Source organism: Prosopis cineraria, unplaced genomic scaffold (genome assembly GCF_029017545.1).
Source record: "Prosopis cineraria cultivar Desert tree isolate PC_DT_omini unplaced genomic scaffold, ASM2901754v1 PC2007, whole genome shotgun sequence".
Classification (NCBI taxonomy): Eukaryota; Viridiplantae; Streptophyta; class Magnoliopsida; order Fabales; family Fabaceae; genus Prosopis; species Prosopis cineraria.
The window spans coordinates 1-24,599 of record NW_026557332.1 but is presented as its reverse complement, the minus strand read 5'-3'; the positions used below and the strand labels follow the sequence as shown (position 1 = coordinate 24,599).

Sequence of the window (24,599 nt, the reverse complement as noted above, 5' to 3'; positions counted from 1 at the left end):
TTGTAACATTTCAAATTTTAATCCTTAAATTATTAAGGAATTAATCAAGTTTATTATGATCATTGAGTGATTTGATGTGGTGTTGGTCAGAGAGGTCTAATAAGTGTATTCAGATGTGATTTTTAGCTCTAATTGGGTCCGAAGTGAAGTTGGCCCACTTGAGCATTGAAAAAGGAGAAAAATGTAACATCCCAATTTAAATTTTAATAGTTAATTTGGGTTAATAGAAATTTTAAAAAATATTTTGAGGTAAGCAAATTAGTAAAAAAATGATTATTAAATCTAACTTAGAATATAATTTAAAATTAAAAAAAAATTAAAATTTATTAAATAAAAAAATTATTAAATTATTATTATTATTATTAAAAAAAAAGAGAAAAGGTATAAAAAAAGGAAGAAGAAGAAGAAGAAAATTGGCTTCCTCTTCGCGCTCTCCCAGTGCAATGATTATGTTTATATAACAATAATAAAAAAAAAGAAAGAAGAGAGAGGAAAGAAGAAATAATAAAAAAAAATGTGGGACCCATTAAATTTTTATAAAAACTCACCTGTTTCCTTCGTTTCTTCATTTCTATCCTTCGTGCGCGAGCTAAGGTAGAGTGAGCGTGAGTTGCTAGTGCGGAGATCTGAATTTTTAAGGTAAGAGTTTTTAAAAGGATATTTAGGGTGTGATTTCAAGCTTTTTAAGATTAAGTATGTGTTTTAAAATTTTTCTTAGTGATGCTTTCTCTTTGGTTTTTGAGTTTGTGGTGGCAGAAAATTTAGGATTTGGAAGAGGGATGAATTTATGTTGAATAAATATAATTTTTAAGGTTGTTAGTAGTATAATAAATATTCTAGAGTATAAATCTATTGATGATCTTTGAATTTGTGGCTTAAGGATCAAATCCTAGACTAGATTTTTATTAAATTTGAAAATATATGTTGAATTATTGAGGTTTAGATGATTATTTGGAATGAGAAATGAATTATTATGGCTATAGGATTATGATTCTAAGCTTGAGACTCAATTTTTAATTTTGGGTATTTTAAGTGCGAATTTATGAAATAAAAAGAAACTTTTGATAATAGAAATTAATTTAGAAGTTGATTTTTAGATTATTAATGTTTATTGATGAGTAAAAGAGAAGTTAAAAATTTTATTTAATAGTATTAACTCTAGATTTGTATTAAGATTGAGATTAAAAATTATGTGATATTTTTAATTCTATTATTAGAATTATTTTATTAGTTTCAATAATTGAAACTAATATTTATAAATAATATGTTATCTGTAGATTGTGTTGTTGGTGAAGATTGTGGTAGGAGAGAAATTTGAAGGAATAATTTATTGAAAAAAGCCACGAGGTAATCATGCTTTTAATTTGTGATTAGTGTTACTTCATGTTTATTGGGTGATTATTGAGAAAATTATGAATTTTGTAATATTGTATAATTGTGTAATATTATTATGAATTTGTTTGATTATTGTGAGAGGTGTGGAAGACTTGCTATTGTTGTTGTATTTATGTGCCACATGATACGCCCCTTTTGGAGCTCAATAGGTGGCTTGTAAGGGCTCGGGCTAATCTACCTTTGGTCGGATAATTTAACACCGAGTGAGGGCTACGGCTCGAGGTTAATGGAGGGATATAAGGATGGTTGTTTTGTGTATTGTAATATTTCTTATATTTATTGGAATTATATTATTTTTATTCTCATTAATAAGCACACACTTAACTGTTTGTATATACTATCATAAATTGGCTTTGGTTGCTGAGACTTTTGAATCTCATTATGTGGTTGACAATTTTCAGGAGAAGAGCCACGAGTGACACGTGGAGGAGTCCTAGAGGTTTATGGTATAGATCCACTGTCTCTTTTGAGTATTTGATTTATGATTTATAATGTTTATATTGTCCATATTAGAGCTTTTTGTTTATTGATAATTATATGAATATATGATGTAATCATGCCTTTCAAATTATTTCTATTTTTAGTACAATTTGGATGACTGTAATTTTAATATTTGGTTTACTTTGGATTGGTTAAAATGGCATGATTATGAGGCCAAATAACTGACTTTTTTGAAAATTGACTAAATTATTTATTTTACTTGTTGGGAGTATAAGGATGGATAAATGTGATTTAGTTTACTTGTGGGAGTATAAGGATGGACAAATGTGATTTAGCCTAATGGCATGTGGGAGGTAAAAATTTAGTTGAAATGTTGTATTGTGCGAGTTGAAGCCAATTATAAAATTTTTTATATTAAAATTATTGATATAAAATGTGTTGGGTGGCTGTAATCCAACTATAGTTGAGTTAAATTATTTAAAAAAAATTGGTGTGTTACAAATCTTGGTATCAGAGCTACATGTTTCAAAATTCTTATATAATTATGAAGTTGTTACACATTAACCTAATTTATTAGCAATATACATTATTAAATCATAATGCTCTCCATTATTTTTCTTATTGTGAGATTAATGTTGATTTAATTATGTGACTTCCATCCTTTAGGAGGGGAGAGATGGTGTCCAAGACTAGAAGAGGTGGTGAAATTACCGGTGATTCTATAAAGTCAATAGAAAATGGCATACCTTACTGCCACAATCCGAGCCCACACAGCAACAATGGGGCAGGGCGAGCCCATACAGCCACAACCAAGGCAGGGTGAGCCAATCATGAGGCAAATAATAGATCTAATACAGAATCTTAGTGACTGCATGAAGAGGCAAGAAGAAGAGTTGGCCGCTTTAAGACAATATAAGGAGAATGCCAACCGAGAGGGAAATGGCCAACAAGAAGGAAGCCATACCAAGGTATACAATATGAGCCAATCTGCTGATGAAGGCTCACCTTCCTTTCTCACCATGAAACGAGAAGAAGAAGTGTGAGTCAACTAGAACCTAAGCAATAGACATCTATAATCACAAGATCTGGAGTACTTTTTGTAAGTTTAATCCTCCTACTTTCGATGGAAATCTTAAGCCAGCGTTGGTTGAAGAATGGATAGATCATTGGAGAGTATTTTTCGTATGGTTGTGTGCACTTCTAATCAGAAGGTGTAGTTGGAAATATTCCTGTTACAGAAGAGTGCTAAGAAGTGGTGGGAAACATCAGGATCGAAGGATGATTTCTCTCTTACTGGGAAGATTTTAAAGCCATACTGTTCGAGAATGGACAAATGTGATTTAAGGAATACGGTTTAAGGTAAGGTAAGATTTAAAATAATTCTCGAACAGTATGGCTTTAAAATCTTTTCAAGTAAGAGAGGAATCATCCTTCGATCCTGATGTTTCCCGCCACTTCTTAGCACTCTTCTGTAACAGGAATATTGCCAGTTGCACCTTCTGATTAGAAGTGCACACAACCATACAAAAAATACTCTTCAATTGATCTATCCATTCTTCAACCACCGCTGGCTTAAGATTTCCATCGAAAGTAAGAGGATTAAACTTACGAAAAGTATTCTAGATCTTTGTGATCGTGGATGTCTGTTACTTAGAGTGGAGACTCACATTCTTCGAACTAGTCTCATGGTGAAAATAGGAAGGTGAGCCTTCATCAGCAGATTGGCTCACATTGTATACCTTGGTATGGCTTCCTTCTTGTTGGCCATTTCCCTCTCGGTTGGCATTCTCCTTATATTGTCTTAAAGCGGCCAACTCTTCTTTTTGCCTCTTCATGTGGTCACTAAGATTCTGTAGTAGATTTATCATTTGCCTTATGGTTGGCTCACCCTGCCTTGGTTGTGGCTGTATGGGCTCACCCTGCCCCATTTGTTACTGTGTGGGCTCCGGTTGTGGCAGTAAAGGTATGTCATTTCCTATTAGCTCTATAGAATCACCGGTAATTTCGCCACCTCTTCTAGTTTTGGACACCATCTCTCCCCTCCTAAAGGATGAAAGTCACATAATTAAGTCAACACTAATCTCAAGACAAGAAAAATAATGGAGAAGCATTATGATTTAATAATGTATATTGCCAATAAATTAGGTTAATGTGTAACAACTTCATAATTTATAAGAATCTTGAAACATGTAGCTCTGATACCAAGATTTGTAACACACTAATTTTTTTTAAAATAATTTAACTCAACCATAGCTGGGTTATAGCTACCCAACACATTTTATATCAATAATTTCAATATAAAAATATTTTATAATGGCTTTAACTCGTACAATACAACATTTCAGCTAAATTTTTACCTCCTACATGCCATTAGACTAAATCATATTTGTCCATCTTTATACTCCCAACAAATAAACTATATCACATTTGTCCATCCTTATACTCCCAATAAGTAAATAAATAATATTTAGTCAATTTTCAAAATAAGCCAGTTATTTGGCCTCATAATCATGCCATTTTAACCAATCCAAAGTAAACCAAATATTAAAATTACAGTCATCCAAATTGTACCAAAAATAAAAATAATTTGAAAGGCATGATTACATTTATATATTCATATAATTATCAATAAACAAAAAGTTCTAATATTGGCAATATAAAACATTATAAATCATAAATCAAATATCCAAAAGAGACAGTGGATCTATGCCACTAAGCCTTTGGGACTCCTCCACGTGTCACTCGTGGCTCTTTTCCTGAAAATTGTTAACCACATAATGAGATTCAAAAGTCCCAGTAACCAAAGCCAATTTATGATAGTGTATACAAACAGTTAAGTGTGTGCTTATTAAGTGAGGATAAAATATAATATAATTCTAATAAATATAAGAAATATTATAATACACACAAACAACCATCCTTATATCCTTCCATTAACTTCGAGCCGTAGCCCTCACTCGGTGCTAAATTACCCGACCCAAGGTAAATTAGCCCGAGCCTTTACAAGCCACCTATTGAGCTCCAAAAGGGGCGTATCACGTGGCACATAAATACAACAATAATAGCAAGTCTCCCAACACCTCCCACAATAACCAAACAAATTCATAATAATATTGCATAATTATACAATATTACAAAATTCATAATTTTCTCAATAATTACCCAATTAACATAAAGTAACACTAATCACAAATTAAAAGCAGGGTTACCTCGTGGCTTTTTCAATAAATTATTCCTTACAAATTTCTCTCCTACCACAATCTTCACCAACAACACAATCTACAAATAACATATTATTTATAAATATTAGTTTTAATTATTGAAACTAATAAAATAATTCTAATAATAGAATTAAAAATATAACATAATTTCTAATCTCAATCTTAATACAAATCTAGAGTTAATACTATTAAGTAAAATTTTTAACTCCTCTTTTCTCATCAATAAACATTAATAATTTAAAAATCAACTTCTAAAAATTTCTATTATCAATTTTTTTTTATTTCATAAATTCGCACCTAAAATATTCAAAAATTAGAAATTGAGTCTCAAGTTTAGAATCATAATCCTATAGCCATAATAATTCATTTTTCATTTCAAATAATCATCTAAACCTCAATAATTAACATATATTTTCAAATTTATAAAAATCTAGTCTAGGATTTGATCCTTAAGCCACAAATTCAAAGATCATCAATAGATTTATACTCTAGAATATTTATTATACTACTAACAACCTTAAAAAACTATATTTATTCAACATAAATTCATCCCTCTTTCAAATCCTAAATTTTCTACCACCACAAACTCAAAAACCAAAGGGAAGAATCACTAAGAAAATTTTTTAGAACACATACTTAATCTTGAAAAGCTTGAAATCACACCCTAAATATCCTATTAAAAACTCTTACATTAAAAATTCAGATCTCCCGCACCAGCGACTCATGCTCACTCTGCCTCAGCTCACGCACGAAGGATAGAAATGAAGAAATGAAGGAAACAGGTGAGTTTTTATAAAAGTTCAGTGGGTCTCACATTTTTTTTTATTATTTCTTCTTTCCTCTCTCTTCTTTCTGTTTTTTATTATTATTATATAAACATAATCATTGCACCGGGAGAGTGCCGAAAGAGGACGCCACTTTTCTTCTTCTTCTTCTTCCTTTTTTTATACCTTTTCTCTTTTTTAATAATAATAATAATAATAATTTAATAATTTTTTTATTTAATAAATTTTAATTTTTTAAATTTAAAATTATATCCTAAATTAGATTTAATAATCATTTTCTACTATTTTTCTTACCTCTAAATATTTTTCAAAATTTTTATTAACCCAAATTAACTATTTAAAATTTAAATTGAGATGTTACAAAAAACATGAAGGGATTATCTCTGTGCCATATGCCGCAGAGTGCATGAAGGGATTATCTCTGTGCCATATGCCGCAGAGTGCAGCATATTCGTTGCGGTGCACAGATGACAAATGAAGGAGGAGGACCTCAAAGTTTCTAGTAAACTTGTTATGAACAGACAGAAAATTAGAAGAAAAAAAGGGAGAAAACAAATAGCAAATGACATTCCTCTGTTAAGGCATGAAGATTCAAAGCTTTGAGAGCATTTTAGACCCTGTAATCACTTAAGGTGAGTTCCTCAAATCCTAATCTCCCTTTCTTTTCCATTTCTTGAAGTTTTTGGTTAGGTTTTAAGATGAGATGATATTTTCAGTCCATATAAGCTATGGGTCTAAATTCATTAATTTAAATGGAGTTAATGAGAGTTGTTTAGAGTAATTAAACCTAGTAGTAGTGGTTGTGGAGGTTGGTTGGTGAATATTATTAATATCAAAAATGGTATTAATGAAGGTCGTTGGAGGAGTTTAAATGCCTTTAATGAAGGTTTAATGACTCATTAATTACAATGTGAGTTAAAGAGACTTGGTGTACCCAATAAGTAAGCTCAAATGCATGAAATAAACGTATTGAGTATTGTAGAAGTTGTAGAAGTGAAAATGTGAGAGTTAAAAATGTGTTTTTAACAATGTGATGAGTTTAGACTTGATTAATTATAAATTAATCATTTGAGCATTGTGTTTGGCTTGGAAAGCAAACTTGGAAGCTAGTTATTGAGGGGTAAAACTTTAACTACTCAAATATTTGAGGTAACTAATGGAACTCTATTTTAGATAGTTATTTATTAATTGTGTTATAACATGAAATGTGTTTATTTGTATGTACAATTGCGATTTGTGAATGTGTAAACAAGTTAGGAAACATGAGCTAATATATTTGCTTTGATTGAACAAAAATGCAAAGATGAATTCAAAATGAATTTCAAATTACACTGTGGTATTGGAACAAGTAGTTGACGATTGGTATGATAAATTTGATTTGTGATTAAGTATAATGGGATAAAAATAATTGTGTTGAGATTAAAAATGATAAATATATGTGATATATGAGAAAATGAGATTGATGCTTACTTGGGTAACGCATTGTCGTAAGCCCAACATGTCGGTATTGAAATAATGAAATTGTAAATGGGTGAGTATCGTATATTGTATGATCAGTTGGTGAGAATTCACTTGGGAAAGGAGTAGATTAAAATTTATATAGTATTTTTGGTTGTCTTTCGATGCAAGAGGATATAGCCTTGTCTCATAGTTTGTTGAGAGATTGTTCCATAGTTTGTTGAGGGACTAGAACCTAGCTATTTCCATTAGTTTATTAAGAAGATTAGCTTAGAATATACGACACTCTAGAGATTTGAGAGTGGGAGAAGTCATAGTCTGAGAGTGAGTTTTGTGATCTTTGGCCAGGTCATACCTCATAATTGGTGAGCTTGCATAATTCAGTCACACAAACGAAGCCTTGTTTGATATTATAGCCTACGGTTTTAGTCGAAGAAAATAAGAAAGATAGAAAGATGATTTGATCATGCATATGTGTTTATCTGATGTGTTATATGATTGTTTAAGTTTGTGGCAAGTCATGATAATAAATCAGGCCATTGTCACATGTCTGTATGTTTTGTGGCAATATGTCATGTGATTCGATATCAGAATTGTGAAAATGAGTTATGAGTTAAATTGAGAAATAACAATTTGTGTTTCATGTATTAGAACATATATCTTGAGAAAATTACCTTTTTTTGTGTCCCTTCAATTGATATGTAACTGTATAGGGTAGGTGTATCTTAGTTATTGAGTGGCTAGATTCATCCCTCTCTTTCAATATTTTACAGGCTTTAACTTCAGTGCAAAAAGGGGAAAAAGCTACAGAGGTTTAGAAATCCAGGATTCTTATTGTATAGCCTCTTGACCTTATTTATCTTTGTGTAATAAATGATATATTGCCAATTAAGTTTATATTTTGTATATACTTACACTTTTGAAGTTTATAATTTTGAATGTATTTTGAGCCCTAGGTTGTGTTTTGTAAGTTGCTTAAGTGTATAATATAGCCAAAATATTAATACAAGTATGGGGATGTTCAATTGATTGCAACTGTCAATGATGTTGTTGAAATGTAATGCTAAAACCTCCCATTTTTGTTTTTAGTATTAAAGGATTGAGGGGTGAAAATTTAATATAGGGTGTATATGTGCATGTGGTGTGTTGTGCAGGAAGTCTTGAGTCCAATTAGCATGATTTGCGTGTCAGGAATAGCTTTTAGCACTTATGTGGGTTTTGGACACCTTTTTAGTTGTGAAAGTTGTGAATAATTGCGAAAATGTGTTTGGATATTTAACTTCTTAGTGTGACTTAATTTGAAAGTAAAACTCATGTTATTAACTAGTTTATGAAAAGATCTTTTCATAAACACCTAAATCATCTCATTTCAATGTTGGACGAAGAAATAGGGTATGTTGAAAGTTGTCTAGAATTACTGTCATGTGACAACAACTTTGCTATTATAAACATGCAACATGCTGTGGCACATGACGCCTGTGCCATAGTGTGTGGCATAGCGAGTGAAGAGCTACAATGCTTTTCTTTGTTTTTCAAACAATGATATTTTTTAATTGTTTTCGAATCATTTCACTCATCTAAGGTATCATATGTTTTCGTAATATTATTTTACTTCGATTAATAATTTAATAAATGGTTTTGACTTATTTTGAACTATGAAAACTTGTGATCTCATTTTTATATATTTCAAACTTGGTAATCTTTTGTGGGTTAATTTCTTAATTATTTTGAATTTTGCTAGCTAATTGGGATTAGATAAGGGAGATTTTACATGCGTGCCCATGACAGATATCTTGTACTATTTGGGTTCCTTTAAAGGAACTTATTTTTAAGAATTTCTTCTTCTTTAAATTTCCAATTTTTTGTAAAGAAATTTACATGGTATTTTTGGATAAGTTAATCCTCGGATTAATATTACAAAGTTTATTTTATTACTTTAATGAGTTTGAAAGTACGTTTTGAACAGTTGTTGATAATAATAAGTATTAGCAAACATTTATCCATGTCCATGATTATGTATTTGAAAGTGATTTAGATAATTTAAATTATTGAGGTGTTATCTTTTCATATTGACAAAATAAACATAATTTGGAATGGTCAGCTTTATGAAGCATTATTTAATTATTTTTATATCAAATACTAGGAATATTCAATCCCTTTGTTTGTGTTATAAAATGAACCATTTACTAATTGGATATTAGTTATTATTATTATGATAAATTTAAATTATTGTCTTGTTATACTCTTAGTTGTTCTAAACAACATACAAGATATTCACCTCTTTACTTTTACTCCCTCCAGTTTAAAATATAAATATTTTTTAAACTAATCTTGATTTAAAATATAAGCAATTTAGTACATGTAAATTTTTTTTTTTCATTTTACCCTTTATATGTATTAACTTAGATATTTTTGTAAATATATTTCTTACTCATCATAAAGTGTATTCGTAATTGGGACCAAGGGTAAAAAGATATGTGTGTGTGTGTGTGTGTGTATATATATATATAGGAATGAAGATTTTATTGATATATAAATTTTTTTCAAAAACTGCTTATATTTTAAAGTTTGGATGAGGAGTAGCATTTATAGATTGAGGAGGTAGCCCTCATATTCTATTCAAATAAGTTAATTAATTGTTTTAAATATTTTTTTATGATCTAGCTCTTGAAAGAGATTTATTGAAATTATTTTATAAAAAAAATTCATGATTGAGTATTATAATGTCATTTGTTGTTATACTTGTAAAAACTGTATTGTGTTGGTTTTTTTTATGTAAATTGAAAATTAACAACAAATAATAACATTAAATGAATAAAATGAGAAAAAAGGAAGAATGGTTTTTATAATAAAAAATGAAAATATCTTCATAAATAAAATTTAAAAAAGTATTTTCTTTTTTCATAACCTCCAAATCCCCACAATAATAATTCTATCAAATTAAATGCTTTGATTTGAATATGAAATAATTAAGGCAAACATCAAATGAAAGTTATTAAGGTTTTGATTTGATTGGGTCATTGATGAGAAGAAATGGTAATTGGCTCATAAAAGGAATATCAAGGAGAAGAAGGAGGGAAAGAAAACATTTTGGAAGAGAGGAGGCACAAAGTGAAAGAGAAAAGGAGGGATAGAAAATTTAGAGAAAGCGAAAGAAAGAGAAGAAAGAGAATAAGATAGTGGGGTTGATTCAGGTTGGTTTCTCCGTGGCATTAAAAATCAAACAAATTAGTTGATCTAACTAGCAAACTGACTATATGTTCAATCCAGTTTACTATTTTTTGAGGGAAGGAGTCAACGTGAGTTAATCCGTGTGACTCAAGAAAAACTCAAATCAGACCACTCAATCTTGTGATTTAAGCAAGTTGAGCCAATTAATTTTTCCCCCTCTCAAACAGCTCAAAACAATGCTTTTGGGATTTAAAAAATTACAAAAAATAGATGCTTGATCCTAAAATATGATGTTGTAGATGACTTTGAGAAATTGGAAGAAAGAAAAGGAGGAAGAAGATAATAGACAACTATTAATTATAACTTGGAGATGAAATTTTGAAAAGAAAAAAAGTTGCAAAGAAGACAATGCAAGCGAGATAAGGGACTAAAAAAATTATCACACATGTGTATTTGTGGTTTGCTGTTTCAAATCCAATTGAAAAGGCATCAACTACCCATACTATTGCGAAGAAACTAAGAGGATGAAGAAGAGATGAGGATTGACTCAACAATGGCAGTAAAGAAGAAGAGAGATGAACTTTAAAAATGAAGAGAAAAAGCAAAAAACTAAGATAGAAAAGGATAGAGTACGTTTCTTTAAGCTGCAACAGACATTTATTAGTCAGAATATGCATACCCTTGAAGAATCAATTTGAATGACATTACCTCCCTATCAATCAACTTTTTTTTTTTTTTTTTGTTTACTTACTCGCATCAGGTTAAATTTGTTTTTTTTTAAAAAGAAAACAGTCAATTAGTATTGGTAATTTTTTTTTTGGGCCATCAATTAGCATTGGCATTGTGTCTGGATACTTCTTTAAAATCATAAATTAATGAATACGGATAGGTCTAGGCAGAATACATATTTCCCAAAAAACCTAATATGTAATTTATAAATATTACAATTACAAATATTTTATTCCTTATAATTATTACGTTATATTCATAAAAACATTAAATGAATATTGTATGAGACATGCATTGAGGTTTGGACATGAATGAATGAATATTTCAAGGATTAATATATTTTTATTTTAAATTATGTTATTTTAATTATAATCGTTTAATCCAATTCAACTCCGACTGAACCTTTGATCTCAAAACTCTTATCTTGATTCATTTAATGATCAATTTTATTTGTAGTACTTTGAGTTTCTCAACATGTTTTGCTTCTTCATGCTTGTCAATGATTTTGATTTTGAGTTTGGGTCTGGCATGTTTTTGGATTTTCATATATTGTCCCTTTTTGTGATGCGCAGACTGCTTTAATCATTTCACCCACTCCCCAGGCTTGGTGGTGCATCGCAGTTGAGCTGATATCAAATCTGGACATTTGAATATTTGAACTGGGTTTAAGTGAAGACTCAATTATGTCATGAGTCTTGAGATGTTGGCATGTTCCCGTGATTATCCATGTTTTAAAAATTCATTCAAAAATGAGAAAAATGCTCATAAATCATTTTATTTCATCAATCAATCATAAATGGTTTTTCATAATCAATATTAATTCCACTAAAATGTAATCTTATTAATTTGCCATGAGTGATTTAAGTCATTGTAAATCCCTGAAAACATCTAATGAGAAACCGTGAACAATATTAAGTCATCATAGGTTAAAAAGAAGAAAATTATTGTCTATGTTATGAGTAATACTAAGCTATCATGAATTTCTAAAAGCATCAATTGAAATATCGTAAATTACACTAAGTTTTATATATATATATATATATATATATATATTTTAAATTATTGACATATTTTTATGTTATGCTATAAGTGAGACCAACTCACTATGAATCCTTAAAAGCTTTAATTTTGATACTGTAAATAATACTAAATTATTGTAGGTATCAAACTTCATATTGAAATTTTTTGATTGGATTATTTTCTAGAAAATTCATTTTATTCTTTTAAGATTTGTCATAAGTGATATTAAATAATCGTGTGCATTTAAAGTATGAACTAGTAAACTCTGAGTGATATTAAATTATTGCAGGTTTCAATGCTGGTTAAATTTTATTTATTTATTTTTACTCAGTGGCATTTTCTTGGAAAAAAAATTTATTTAAAAAAATAAATATAATATAACCCGAAATATCATTCTTCTCATAAAAAAAATTTAATTAAATGAATTTAAAAAACTTAAATAATAATATCTCAAACTATGTAGATTTTGATTCTTATTTCAAGGTGCATAGACTTTAGACTTTGATCCTAGGTTAAGTCTTTTCATGTAAATAAATAATTTTTTTATTAATTTTTTTATCTTTACTTTGCATGTGATTCTAAAGGATAATTAAAGAAATTAAAAGGTCAAGTTTAATTTTATACAATCAATTTATGGTAATCATTCTTGTGAATGAGTGTCGTGAGATATCTAGCATCATCCCCACTTGCAATCGACTCCTAAAACTTTTTTGAAAATCATTCTTTTTTATTGTATTGTTTTCCAAAGATTTCCTAAAATTTTGATAGCGACTTTCATTTTTTTACTTTTATCAATTTTTCCTCTTCAAGAAATCAAGATCAGGGCACGACAATACCACTTAGTAGCATTTTTTTCTTACCAATTGTAATTAGAAAAGTATATATTGGTTAGATTTATTAAGCAAGGTTAACCTTATATTTAATACCATTCACGTTTGGTTCGGTCATGTGGGGTGACATAAATCCAAACATTTTGTTAGTCTATTCTCTCGGTTACTCCCCTCAGTATTAAAAGCATACAGCAAAAATAATGGATTAAATGATAATTTTACTTTCGAACTATAAATCTCAGAATGTTTGACTCTAAATTCATTTTTAATGTAACGGTTTTGTTTGAAATTTGAAAAAAATATGTATATTTAATAAGGATAAAGTTAAAAATTATTGAATTTTTAGATCGAGTTTATAAAGTTTAATGTTTTTCTTAATTTATATGAAATATGTTGGAAATGACTTATAAATAAAATTAGAGAAGTATTTTTTCAAAATATTTTTTATTATGGAACACAAAATCAATCTAAAAAAATCTTATAAAAGGGGAAGAAGGGAGTGTTTATTTTGTTGTAACACTTAAGTAAGGTTGACAAGTTATAAAAAATATTTTTAACCGCTTGTTTGGTTGAGGAGAAATGGAAGAGAAAAGGAAGGAATATTTAGATTAGTTTGATTTAAAAAAGTCCACAAGTGGAGTTAGAATTTTTTAATAGAAATAAGATGTGAGAGAAAAGGGTAAATAAAATTAATTAAAAAAATTTTAAACTCACTTCTCTAATCTTTTTAAAATTAAACTCATTAAAATCTTTCCTTTCTTTCTCCCTTACCTTGACACAAATCCTGTTCGCTAAACATATTTTTATACTTTCTGTTAAAAAATATAAAGTATTTTTAATTAAATATCACCCCTATAAAGTAATTATTTGTTTCTAAAATTAATACTATTTTTTATATATATACTCTTATTTAATATGATGTTTCACTTTAAAATAAATATGAAGTTATTTATTCATTAAGAATATTTAAAAAAAACAATAACTATAACTGAAAATATTAAAAATATCTTATATTTTATTTTTTTATATATATATATATATATATATATATCAGAAGTAGAATGTTGAAGGTACGAGGTGGTATACAACAATACAAGAATACAAGTGATGACGTGGCGGAAAAAAGAAGGGCGTTAACAAAAAGTTAAGAAACGAACCGTTTGGGACGTGGTGTCGTTCTGGCCTGGGGACGGCAGATCAGCGTTGAACACTGAAGCAAGTAGAATTCGAAGTTCAGGATGTGAAATGAAGCTTGCGTTTGCCATAAAAGGAATCTTACGTCATCCTACTCACAGACTTTGTCTTCAATGGAGGTTTCTTCAGTGTGCCGTTCCCCAAGTTCAACATCCCTCGACACCCTTGGAACCGTTGTATCTCACTCACAGCAGTTTCGACTCAGTTCAATATATCTCCTCGCTCCCATCTTTCCATCTTCTTAGCATTTGCAGAAATATCAATTCTCTCAAGAATGCCCACGCCTTGCTTCTTGTCCACGGCCTCACTGACGATCTTCTCTGCGTTACCAAGCTGGTTAGCCTCTATGGATCTTTCGGGTTCGTTCAATATGCTCGCACGGTGTTCGACCGAATTCCAAGCCCAGATTTTTATTCGTGGAAGGTGATGCTCAGGTGGTACTTCTTGAATGATATGTATTCCGAGATTGTTCCCTTCTATACCCGCATGAGGGTATCTGTCCAAGGCCACGACGAGGTGGTTTTTACTTTTGTCTTGAAAGCTGCTTGTGAGTTGCGTGATGTTGTTGAAGGTATGAAGGTACACTGCCAAATTGTTAAAACCAACACCATTGATAGTTTTGTGCTGACGGGTCTACTGGACATGTACTCTAAATGTGGAGAAGTACAACGTGCACGAGTTGTGTTTGACGAAATGTTTGATAGCCATGTGGTGTCTTGGACCTCTATGATTGCAGCATATGTGCAGAATGATTCTGAGGAAGAAGGGCTGGTCTTGTTCAATAGAATGAGAGAAGGGTTTATTGCAGGCAATCAAGTTACTGTGGGAAGTTTACTCAAGGCATGCACGAAATTAGGATATCTGCATCAAGGAAAGTGGGTACATGGCTACGTAATTAAAAATGGAATTGAAATGGAACATTTCTTGGCAACGTGTCTTTTGGACATGTATGTTAAGTGTGGGGATATCAGAGATGCTCGTTCTGTTTTTGATGAGCTTTCGACAGCTGAACTTGTTTCCTGGACGGCAATGATTGCTGGGTATACTCAAAGAGGTCACCCGGATAAGGCATTGGAATTGTTCGCGAATGAAAAATGGGCGTGTCTTATGCCCAATTCTCTTACCGTTGCAAGTTTGCTTTCGGCATGTGCACAACTAAGTAATACAACTATGGGAAAGTCACTTCATGTACAAATAATTAAGCTTGGTTTGGATGATCCTGTAGTGAGTAGTGCTCTTGTGTACATGTATGCCAAGTGCCATATGACTGCTGATGCTCGTGACATATTTGAAACCATAACCCATAGAAGCGTAATATCTTGGAACTCGATTATTTCTGGTTATGCCCAGAATGGTTCTGCACATGAGGCTCTTGGGCTCTTTAAACGCATGAGATTAGCCTCATTTTTGCCGGATGCAGTCACATTGGTCTGCACCTTCTCATCTTGCGCTTCCCTTGGTGCTCTTGAACTCGGTTCTTCTCTTCATGCCTTGTCTCTAAAATACGGAACAGTATCATCTAGCGTCTATGTTGGCACAGCACTTTTGAACTTCTATGCAAAATGCGGAGATGCAAAATCAGCTCGTGCGGTGTTTGATGAGATGAGAGACAAGAATTCTGTCACATGGAGTGCGATGATAGGTGGCTGTGGCATGCTAGGTGATGGCAATGCGTCTCTTGCACTCTTCATGGATATGTTGAAGGAGAACTTGGAGCTCAATGAAGTGGTCTCCACAACTATATTAACGGCATGCAGCCATGCAGGAATGGTTGGAGAGGGCCTCAGGCTTTTCATTTTGATGTGTAAGGAACTGAACTTTGTTCCTTCCATGAAGCATTACACATGTATGGTTGATCTTTTAGCACGTTCTGGAAACCTTGAAGCGGCATTGGAGTTTATTAACAAAATGCCTGTCCAACCTAATGTTGGAGTGTACGGAGCTTTTCTCCATGGATGTGGACTTCATTCAAGGTTTGACTTGGGAGAAGTTGCCCTCAGGAGAATGTTGGAGTTGCATCCTGATGAATCTTGTTACTATGTGCTCATGTCAAACTTATATGCCTCTGATGGGAGGTGGAGCCAGGTTAAGCATGTGAGAGAGTTGATGAAGCAGAGGGGATTGAACAAAGTCCCCGGACGCAGTGCAGTGCAGATGGATATCAGCAATGATGCATATGACAGCATGGCAGCTTTTGCCTAGTCATATATATATGCATCATTTTGTCGGAATAAAGATGTTGGAAACTGGTCAGGCTATGAAGAGTTTTTACAACTTGGCAAATGGCTTAAGTGAAATAACGGAAATTCTAGCACCTGAAATATTTTTTTTAGCATTCATTATAAATTTTATGGTAGCATAGATCTGTAAATGAGCGACTTATAGACGGTTAAATGAACCAAATTATCTGTAAATCTTATATCTTGCTTGTTAGTGTCCTAAAGAGCATTATGACCTAAACTTTCTCAAACATGATGTTATTGGAGAGATGAGGCACTGTTACTAGACAGCGACTGCTAACTCGTAAACAATATTATCATAAGAACCCATACGATCTTTATACATTCGACTATAGAACCCTACATCACATCCATGTTCCCGTGCCAAACTTTGGAAATTTTCCAAAAACATGTAAATTTCTTTAATTTGCCATTCAGAAGTATCTCCAGCTCCAAATCTGTAGATTTTATTTTCAATCTCAATAGTGCTGTATCCAGGGACCTTCTGCAGGCCTATTCCCTCCATCCTTGATCTCACCTTTCTGGACTCAACCCAGTTTCCTTCTTCTGCATATATATTAGATAATAAAGTATAATATCCTGTATCATCTGTACTAATTTCCCCAAGCTCCCTTGTGATGCTTCTAACCAAGTCCATCCTCCTGTGTATTCGACATCCATTAAGCAGAGCTCCCCATATGCTAGCATCTACAGGTAGGCACATTGATTTTATCATGTCATATGCCCCATTGATATCACCAGCTCGGCTCAGAAGGTCAACAATAGAGGCAAAATGCTCTGTGTTTGGCTTAATGCCATAATCTTTCATAGACTTGAAATATAACTTACCTTCTTCCACTGATCCTGCATGACTGCAGGCAGACAAGATGTTCATGAAGGTTATTTCGTTGGGTTTTATACCTGACTCTACCATTTCAGTGAAGAGCGAAATGGCAGCATTTATTTGACCATGTATACCATAACCAGAAATCATAGTACTCCATGATACCACACTTTTCTCGGACATGCTATCGAAAACTCCTTGGGCTGTTCTAAGGTCTCCACATTTGGCATACATGTCAGTTAAAGTTGTATCTATATAAAGATCCTTCCTTACGGCCCATGTAATGATCTTATGGTGAATCCATTTCCCCTTCTCTAGATAACCCAAATTGGAGCAGGCTTGAATTGCACTTAACAAGGTTACTTCATTGATCTCAAGACCCTTAAAGTACATTTCATCAAATAGGGTCAGTGCTTCTACCGACATGCCATTTTGAGAAAAACCAGACATCATACAGTTCCATGTCACAACGCTTTTCTGTGTGATCTTTTCAAAAATCATGCATGCCAAATCCACAAAGCCACATTTGGAATACATATCGATCAAGGAGTTATGCACAAACTCATTCATCAACCCTCTTTTTAACACATGGCTGTGTATCAGCTGTCCAAATTGTACTGAGCCGACATTTGCACTTGCTGAAATTGAACTTGCTAGGCTAAAAGAATCTGGCATTATCCCTTGTCTCAACATCTCTGCAAATAGTACCAAGGCATTCTCGCATAAACCCTCCCGAGCAAAAAGTGAAATGAGTGTATTCCAAGTTATAACATTCCTGTTTCCAATTAGATGAAGAAGTTTCTCACAGCAACATCTTTTCTGACAAGCAGCATAGAAATCTATTAGTGCAGGCCCTAGGTCCAAATCAGAATCCATGGCTTTTCTTAAAATAAAGCAATGAACTGACTTTCCCTCTCTCAGACAGCGTAGTCTAGCACATGAGTTTAGAATACTGATCATTGTCACTGCATTTGTTTCCACTTTTGATCCCTGCATTCGGATAAAAAGATTAATGGCTTCTTGGAAGCATCCACTTTGATTATACGATGACATCAAGGATGTCCAAGAAGCAGTACTTGGATCAACGAGGTTCTCAAATATTGTTTCCGCACCCCATAAGTAATCACATTGGCTGTACATAATCAGAAGAAAGTTATTCAAATTTCTATCACTTTCCATTTCTTTTCTGATCACATGTCCATGGACAGATTTTGCTAGCGTCGGACAACCAAATTTGGCACAAGCCTCTGCGACACTAAGGATGGAGACTGAGTCAGGTTCAATCCCTTCAGAAACCATAGAACGAAACGCCTCCAATCCTTCTCTTGCCTCTCCATTCTCAACGTAAGATGAGATGATAGAACTAAATGAAACCACATCCCTGTCACCCATTTTATCAAACACCTTTCGAGCATCACCTAAACTGCACAGTTCACCGTACATACCAAGCAATGAAGTCTCGATAACAGTATCACTATCTAAGCCGCACTTAATTATCCTCCCATGAACCTTCTTACCCACACTCATGTCACCAATTCCAGAAGCAGCACACAGAACAGAGGGATATACGAATCTGCAAACATGGGTCTGCAAAGAAATCATGTGATGATAAAGTGAAACAACATCCTCAAAGAAGTTGTTCCACAAGTGACATTTCATTATCACGCCCCACATAAACGAATCTGGCGACGTAAAGGTCCCGAAGATAAGTCTTGAAGATTGGAGGGAGCCCATCTGGGCGTAAGACTCGATGAGTTTGGTTGAAGCGAGTGGGTTCTTGTGGAGGCCGGTTACCACAAGGTGAGCATGGAGCTGGGTGAGTGACCATAAGCTAGAACACGACCTGAATAATGGCATGTATTGCGTCATTTTTTCTGCTAGTCAACCATGAAAAACTGGTTCTTTTTGCAATCAGTACTTATGATTTCTCCTCGATAACGTGAATTGTTTTATTTCTGAGTAGGTTGGGATTCTGATGATCAGTTGCTACGCACCGAAGACGAACCCGATTAGATTGTGTTTACTTCATTGAAGAAAACGAAGAACATGAAGTCACGACCCATGATAGTACGGTCTCCGAAGGAAAAGAGAATCCAGACCCGTGAAGTACAGCTTATCAGATAGAAAGGTAAGAGCGGCTCTAAATATTTATCAATTTCTTTTATCAACATTAAGCGGAAAAATTACTGAAAAAGGTAACCATCCTGAAAGATGATTTTTTTTTAAGTACTCCTTTGGCTAAAAAATATAAATATTTTTTGATAATTTAAATATTTAAAAATATAAATTTTCAATATTTTAAAATATAATTATTATATTTTTTTAAAAATGACATAGTAAGAAATTACTTTCTATTTGTTTTAAAGTTGAAATCTTTATTAAATAAAGTAAATATAAAAAAATAATGTTAATTTAAAAATAAATAACTACTTTTTTGTTTAAAAATAAAAGTTATTTTTAATCGAATCTCATTCAATAAAGTAGTTACATACTTTTAAATTGATTTTATTCTTTTTATATTTATCTTATTAAACACACTATAATAAATATAAAATCATTATCAATAGAGGCATTTTTTATAAAAAAAAAGATAATGATTATATCTCAAAAACTAAAAATACCTTATATTTTAAAATATCTAACTTTTTAAAAAATTTTACATTTTTTAATGAAGAAGTACTTTATTTGAGTTTGAGATTTGGTTAAAGATACTTTATATTTTTGAACGAAGTGAAGTATTTGTGTAGAAAAATGACTTCAATTAATTTTTATCCTTGAATTATTTAAACTATTTGAGATCTATTTTTTTTTTCCATATGGATCATCAGTTCATCACTATAATATTGGAATTTTTTTAAAAATAATAAAGTTAATTTACTTTTTTTTGTGGCAGGAACTTAACCGTGAAATTTGAATGAAATAACAATGCAAAAAATTAAAAGGAACGAAATCCATTATATATTTCTCTCCCAACACCAACCCCGCAAACATTTTCTTTTACCTGATAATGGATCTGAGAGTAGAAAAAAAAATATATATTTAGACTGTAAGAATGAATATCATAATACCGTATTTATAATTATTATATCCAACCACAATCAAAGTGCTTTTCTTTAAAATATAAGAATATAAGAGAAGTAAACAAATGTACCGTGAAAATTGTCCAAAGAAATTTGATCACATTGAAAAACCAGTGTACAAAGATTAACCCGTACTGTAATTCCTGATCTCTCTATGTATATACATGAGTATACCATGGAGGCTTTGAAAACCTTCAATAGTAAATACAAATAGGTTTGGTTTAGATGGAAGACTACGTGAAAAGAAAATAGGAAGGAGTGAATACTATATAAAAAAACTACAAAAAATAGTAAAAACTAAAAAGACATTTTCTTCTTAGTCTTCATTTTTTTCTTAGTTTTCTCCCTATCCAAACCAAGGGAAGATGGGCGAGCGCAAGAGGAAGTCATTCTTGAGGGACCAACAAAAGGTCAATGAGTTTTCCAGCAAAGATGATCAAATGACTCTCTTATATTAAATTGGGATTATTAACCTTAGATCTGCCTTCATCTTCATTATTTGGTTGGTCAATGGGTATTTCATGCCTTGGTCTGTTGTGCTTCTCCCTCAGTTGCTTAACTGGGATGTAGTCTCCTGCTGAATCCATACCATAGAATAGACTTGCGATATATGGATGATCCAACCTACTTTGCAAAACAGTTAACCACCAATTCAAATCACAATAATGTTTATAGCATAGTCCATGTCTTTAATTGATATAGTGTTTAAGATGACCAAGTTAAATCACACAAAATATACCTTTCAATGAGAGACTTTTAAGTATAAAAGATATGCAGGAAAAATATATTAGAATTTTAAGAAAGTTGCAAAACAGAAACTCATTATAAATTATATGTTTAAATAAATAGTTCAAGATAGAGTCAAATGACATTGTGACTTTATTTAATAGAATAAGGCCTTATTAATTACCCAAAAAAAAAAAGATTTATTGTTGTTGTAGTCTATCGTTTCTAATGACAAATATCTATTATAAGATTATCTCACCATGTCAGTGCATCAAGGGCTAAAAGATTCTCCTCGGGAACTGCAAACGAAGTGAAAAGATAAGTCTCCTAGTCATTGTCCTCAATTTACATCAAGGGCAAGAAATCAAGAACTAACTAGAAAAGTGCATAAGAGAAATTGTTTGTCAACGTGAAAAGGCATAAAAATCCAAGGAATTGAGTAACCAGATTTACCATATGCCACCAGTAGATTTGGATCAACATGTACGTCAACTAGAACCTAGATAATCACATAGAGGAGGAAGAACCAATGAAAAAGAATAACAAGAACCGTTCTTAACTGCCAACTTAACTATGAACCAAATGAGACAAACTGTTCTGGAATTAACCGTGCTCCAAAAGTCACACTCATAGAACAATTTATGCAGTTCATGAGATGAAGTCAATCAAAACCTGATAAAATGGTTGAGATGAGCCACGGGACAACTTCTGAACCTTTACAGTTTCCATCCATGAACTTGATTCGCAGCATACTGGATCCATACCACATATCACGCCTATGTACTCTGCAAAATATATTGAATAATCAAAATGAGTGAAGAGGGAGGGAAAGCAAGTCTTTGGCTTTTAGGATAACGCAGTACACTTGAAATGCATACGGTGGAATCTGTGATGTACAATGGAAGGCATGTCAACTACGTACTATATACTTTATGCCTCACTTTCTGGCCCAAACGGAATGTGTATTGTGCTTTTTCATATGCCAAAACTTTAGCTGATGCAGCCAGGGTCTCTGCTTCGAGTTCAGAAATTTCATCACGTAATGTAGCAGCCAACTCATAATCTTCACTCGCAATTGCATTCTGGAGGTCTGAACTGCAAATGAGACGTATATAGTAGTTATCATTATTCATGTTGGTTTAAAAAGTTAGATAAAAGCAGCTGTAGGGATCCAAGGATGAGAAAAGAGCAGGCTCACCGGAGACGTATCACACTTAAAGCTTTATCTTGAGCTTCACTTTTTGAAGGCAATCCCCGCTTTTCCTCTTGCTGTTTGATGACCTCTGCTTCAACCTTCAAAAATACTACTTATAAGCAATCCCACTTTGAGAAATTTTAGATAAGATGGAGATAAAGAAAGCATAAAGGGACAAACTCATTCACAGATCACAATCTTTCGAGTTACATATTATTGTTGCAGTCACATAAAAAATCACGTATAGCATTTTTTTTTTTTAAAGTGAGATTATAAATTTCAGATTCAAGCAGACTACGCAAATATTTCAGCACACACTCCTTGATATATGATATCAAACCAGGATTAGTAGCTAAGTTATCTAACCTCAGAAAGTCTGTTTCTCAGTTGCTGTGCCATGTCGTACTGCTCCACGTTCAAAAGATACTGCAGTTCAGAAGTTGAAACCAACAAACAAACAAATAGTTGGGAATTTTTAGCATAAATTCAAAAGATGCATTAAATTATAAAGCTGATTAAAAGGGAGTAGAGGCAACCAAACCTGCACTCTAGTGGCCATGCTTAGCTGGAAAAGTAAGATTGCAATATCATCATAAGCCAATTCACTGCTCTCTGCACTTGCTTCAGATTCTCGTTCTCTCCCTCTAAAGAACCATGCTGCTTCAACCTTAAAACTATTGAACTTTGATGCTCTCAAGAACGATCTCTGCTGACACTGACTCCAAACGCAACATCTTTCATTGATGAAACTTATCTGGAATTTCTTAAATGGTCTAAAAGGGGCCGTCCAAGATGGGGATGATCCATAGATACTGCTTTTTCACAAGTTGTCAGAGTGTTCAACGACACACCTTGCACCATTCTTTAATGCCAACAAAATTCTTCCCTCGACACACAAAAGGGTAAACAGAACCAAAATTAATCTTTTGCTTGCAGAAATGTCCACTTACGTATACTGATGTTTCCAGTAAAGATAAGATATTTCGAAGCTTCTAAACGATAATTTGCAGTCACATCCAACAAAGAATGTGTGTGTGTTTTAAATAACACATACAGGATATTATAGTCGTCCCGTTTCCTCAATGATTGGGTAATTGTGGAAACCGAGGATTAGGAATGAAAGAAGAGCATATAAGTATTAAGTATCATGAGCTTTACTGCTTCATTTTTCCAAAAATCAAAGATGCGTTTCGAATGCGACTGTTGTGAGCAAAGATACAAAATGCAAGTTTGCAAATGATATTCGTCGGAGAAATGAAACAGGTAAAAACATTTGCAGTGTAATCCCTCGGACAAATAATCAGTCGATTAATCATTAATTTCGCACGAAACGAATAGAAATTCGACTAACCAACCGATTCCAATTTCCAACAGGGAAGAAGTCAAATACGAGAGAAATTATAAACACAACGTTCGAGAGCCTCACAATTTGAGCTTGAAGGAGCAAGGAAAGCAAACTTGGGCCACCGAAACGAATGCAGACACTTATTCCGACCCAATTATGAAATCCAAAATGCAAATTCCGATAAGGGTAAATTTATGTGGAGATGTGATTTTCACATACCCATATAGTGTATTTAGATTTAAATTTGAATATATTATCAGATTTAATTAAAAATAGTTTTTTTAAAAATATTTTTTACATTCACACAGATTGAAATTTGAGAACTCACATTATAACTCCTTCTACTAAGATCAATGTGGTTAGGAACATATTTTTATTGAAAAAAATTAGATATAATCTAAAAATTAATTAATGCTATGGCATAGCTAATTTTTTAAACATACCATTAAGAGGCTTATGTAAAATTTGTACGTTCTTATCCATTTTATAAGATATTTTATTAGAGTGACTTGATGTTTAATAATATAAGGTATTTTGATATAATAATTTATTAACGAAGCTGATTCTGAAATTGCCTCTCATTATTTCACTCATTAAATATCTTTCTCTCCTCATCTTGTAAATTTCTTATCCTTTTTTGAGAAATTAAGATTTCAATATGCATTTAATTGAACTAATTGATACTCAGAGATTTACCAAAAAAAGAAAAACCCCTTATAAAATCGGACGGAGGAAATAATAACTTGAATCCGTTAAGTTGGCCAACAAAATATTATCTTGAATGTCAGATTCCCAACTTAACCCTATTATATAGCTAGTACAAAATCAGTGCATTTAAAGATTTTAAAGTTAAGAAAAGAAAAGTCTCATTTTATTTAAGCATGTTCTTGATCTATTACATCATCATTGCTCTCACATTTTCACAACAGCAGCACCATCAGATGGA

At 32.2% G+C, this 24,599-nt stretch overlaps 3 protein-coding genes across 3 annotated transcripts; 1 reads left to right on the top strand and 2 right to left on the bottom strand.

Annotated features, from left to right (window-relative positions):
• Positions 1-14,141: 14,141 nt before the first annotated feature.
• LOC129301268 (pentatricopeptide repeat-containing protein At2g03380, mitochondrial-like) lies at positions 14,142-16,658 on the top strand. The gene has a single exon (XM_054939844.1). The coding sequence runs from the start codon at positions 14,296-14,298 to the stop codon at positions 16,444-16,446; it is 2,151 nt and encodes a 716-aa protein (XP_054795819.1). The 5' UTR covers positions 14,142-14,295; the 3' UTR covers positions 16,447-16,658.
• Positions 16,625-19,405, bottom strand: LOC129301267 (putative pentatricopeptide repeat-containing protein At1g69350, mitochondrial). Its single transcript, XM_054939843.1, has one exon. The coding sequence runs from the start codon at positions 19,174-19,176 to the stop codon at positions 16,747-16,749; it is 2,430 nt and encodes an 809-aa protein (XP_054795818.1). The 5' UTR covers positions 19,177-19,405; the 3' UTR covers positions 16,625-16,746.
• A 1,061-nt stretch (positions 19,406-20,466) lies between these two features.
• Positions 20,467-23,123, bottom strand: LOC129301269 (clp protease adapter protein ClpF, chloroplastic-like; the record flags this gene model as incomplete). The annotated part of the gene is made up of 8 exons (XM_054939845.1): positions 20,467-21,011; positions 21,373-21,412; positions 21,567-21,612; positions 21,786-21,898; positions 22,036-22,208; positions 22,312-22,406; positions 22,675-22,734; positions 22,850-23,123. Coding segments are annotated over 8 exons (976 nt in total), but the record flags the coding sequence as incomplete, so codon positions are not given.
• Positions 23,124-24,599: the final 1,476 nt, after the last annotated feature.

What these genes read in the sequence shown, in the direction of transcription:
- LOC129301267 (XM_054939843.1), bottom strand. Translation starts at nt 19,176, where the DNA reads ATGACGCAATACATGCCATTATTCAGGTCGTGTTCTAGCTTATGGTCA.
- LOC129301268 (XM_054939844.1), top strand. Translation starts at nt 14,296, where the DNA reads ATGAAGCTTGCGTTTGCCATAAAAGGAATCTTACGTCATCCTACTCAC.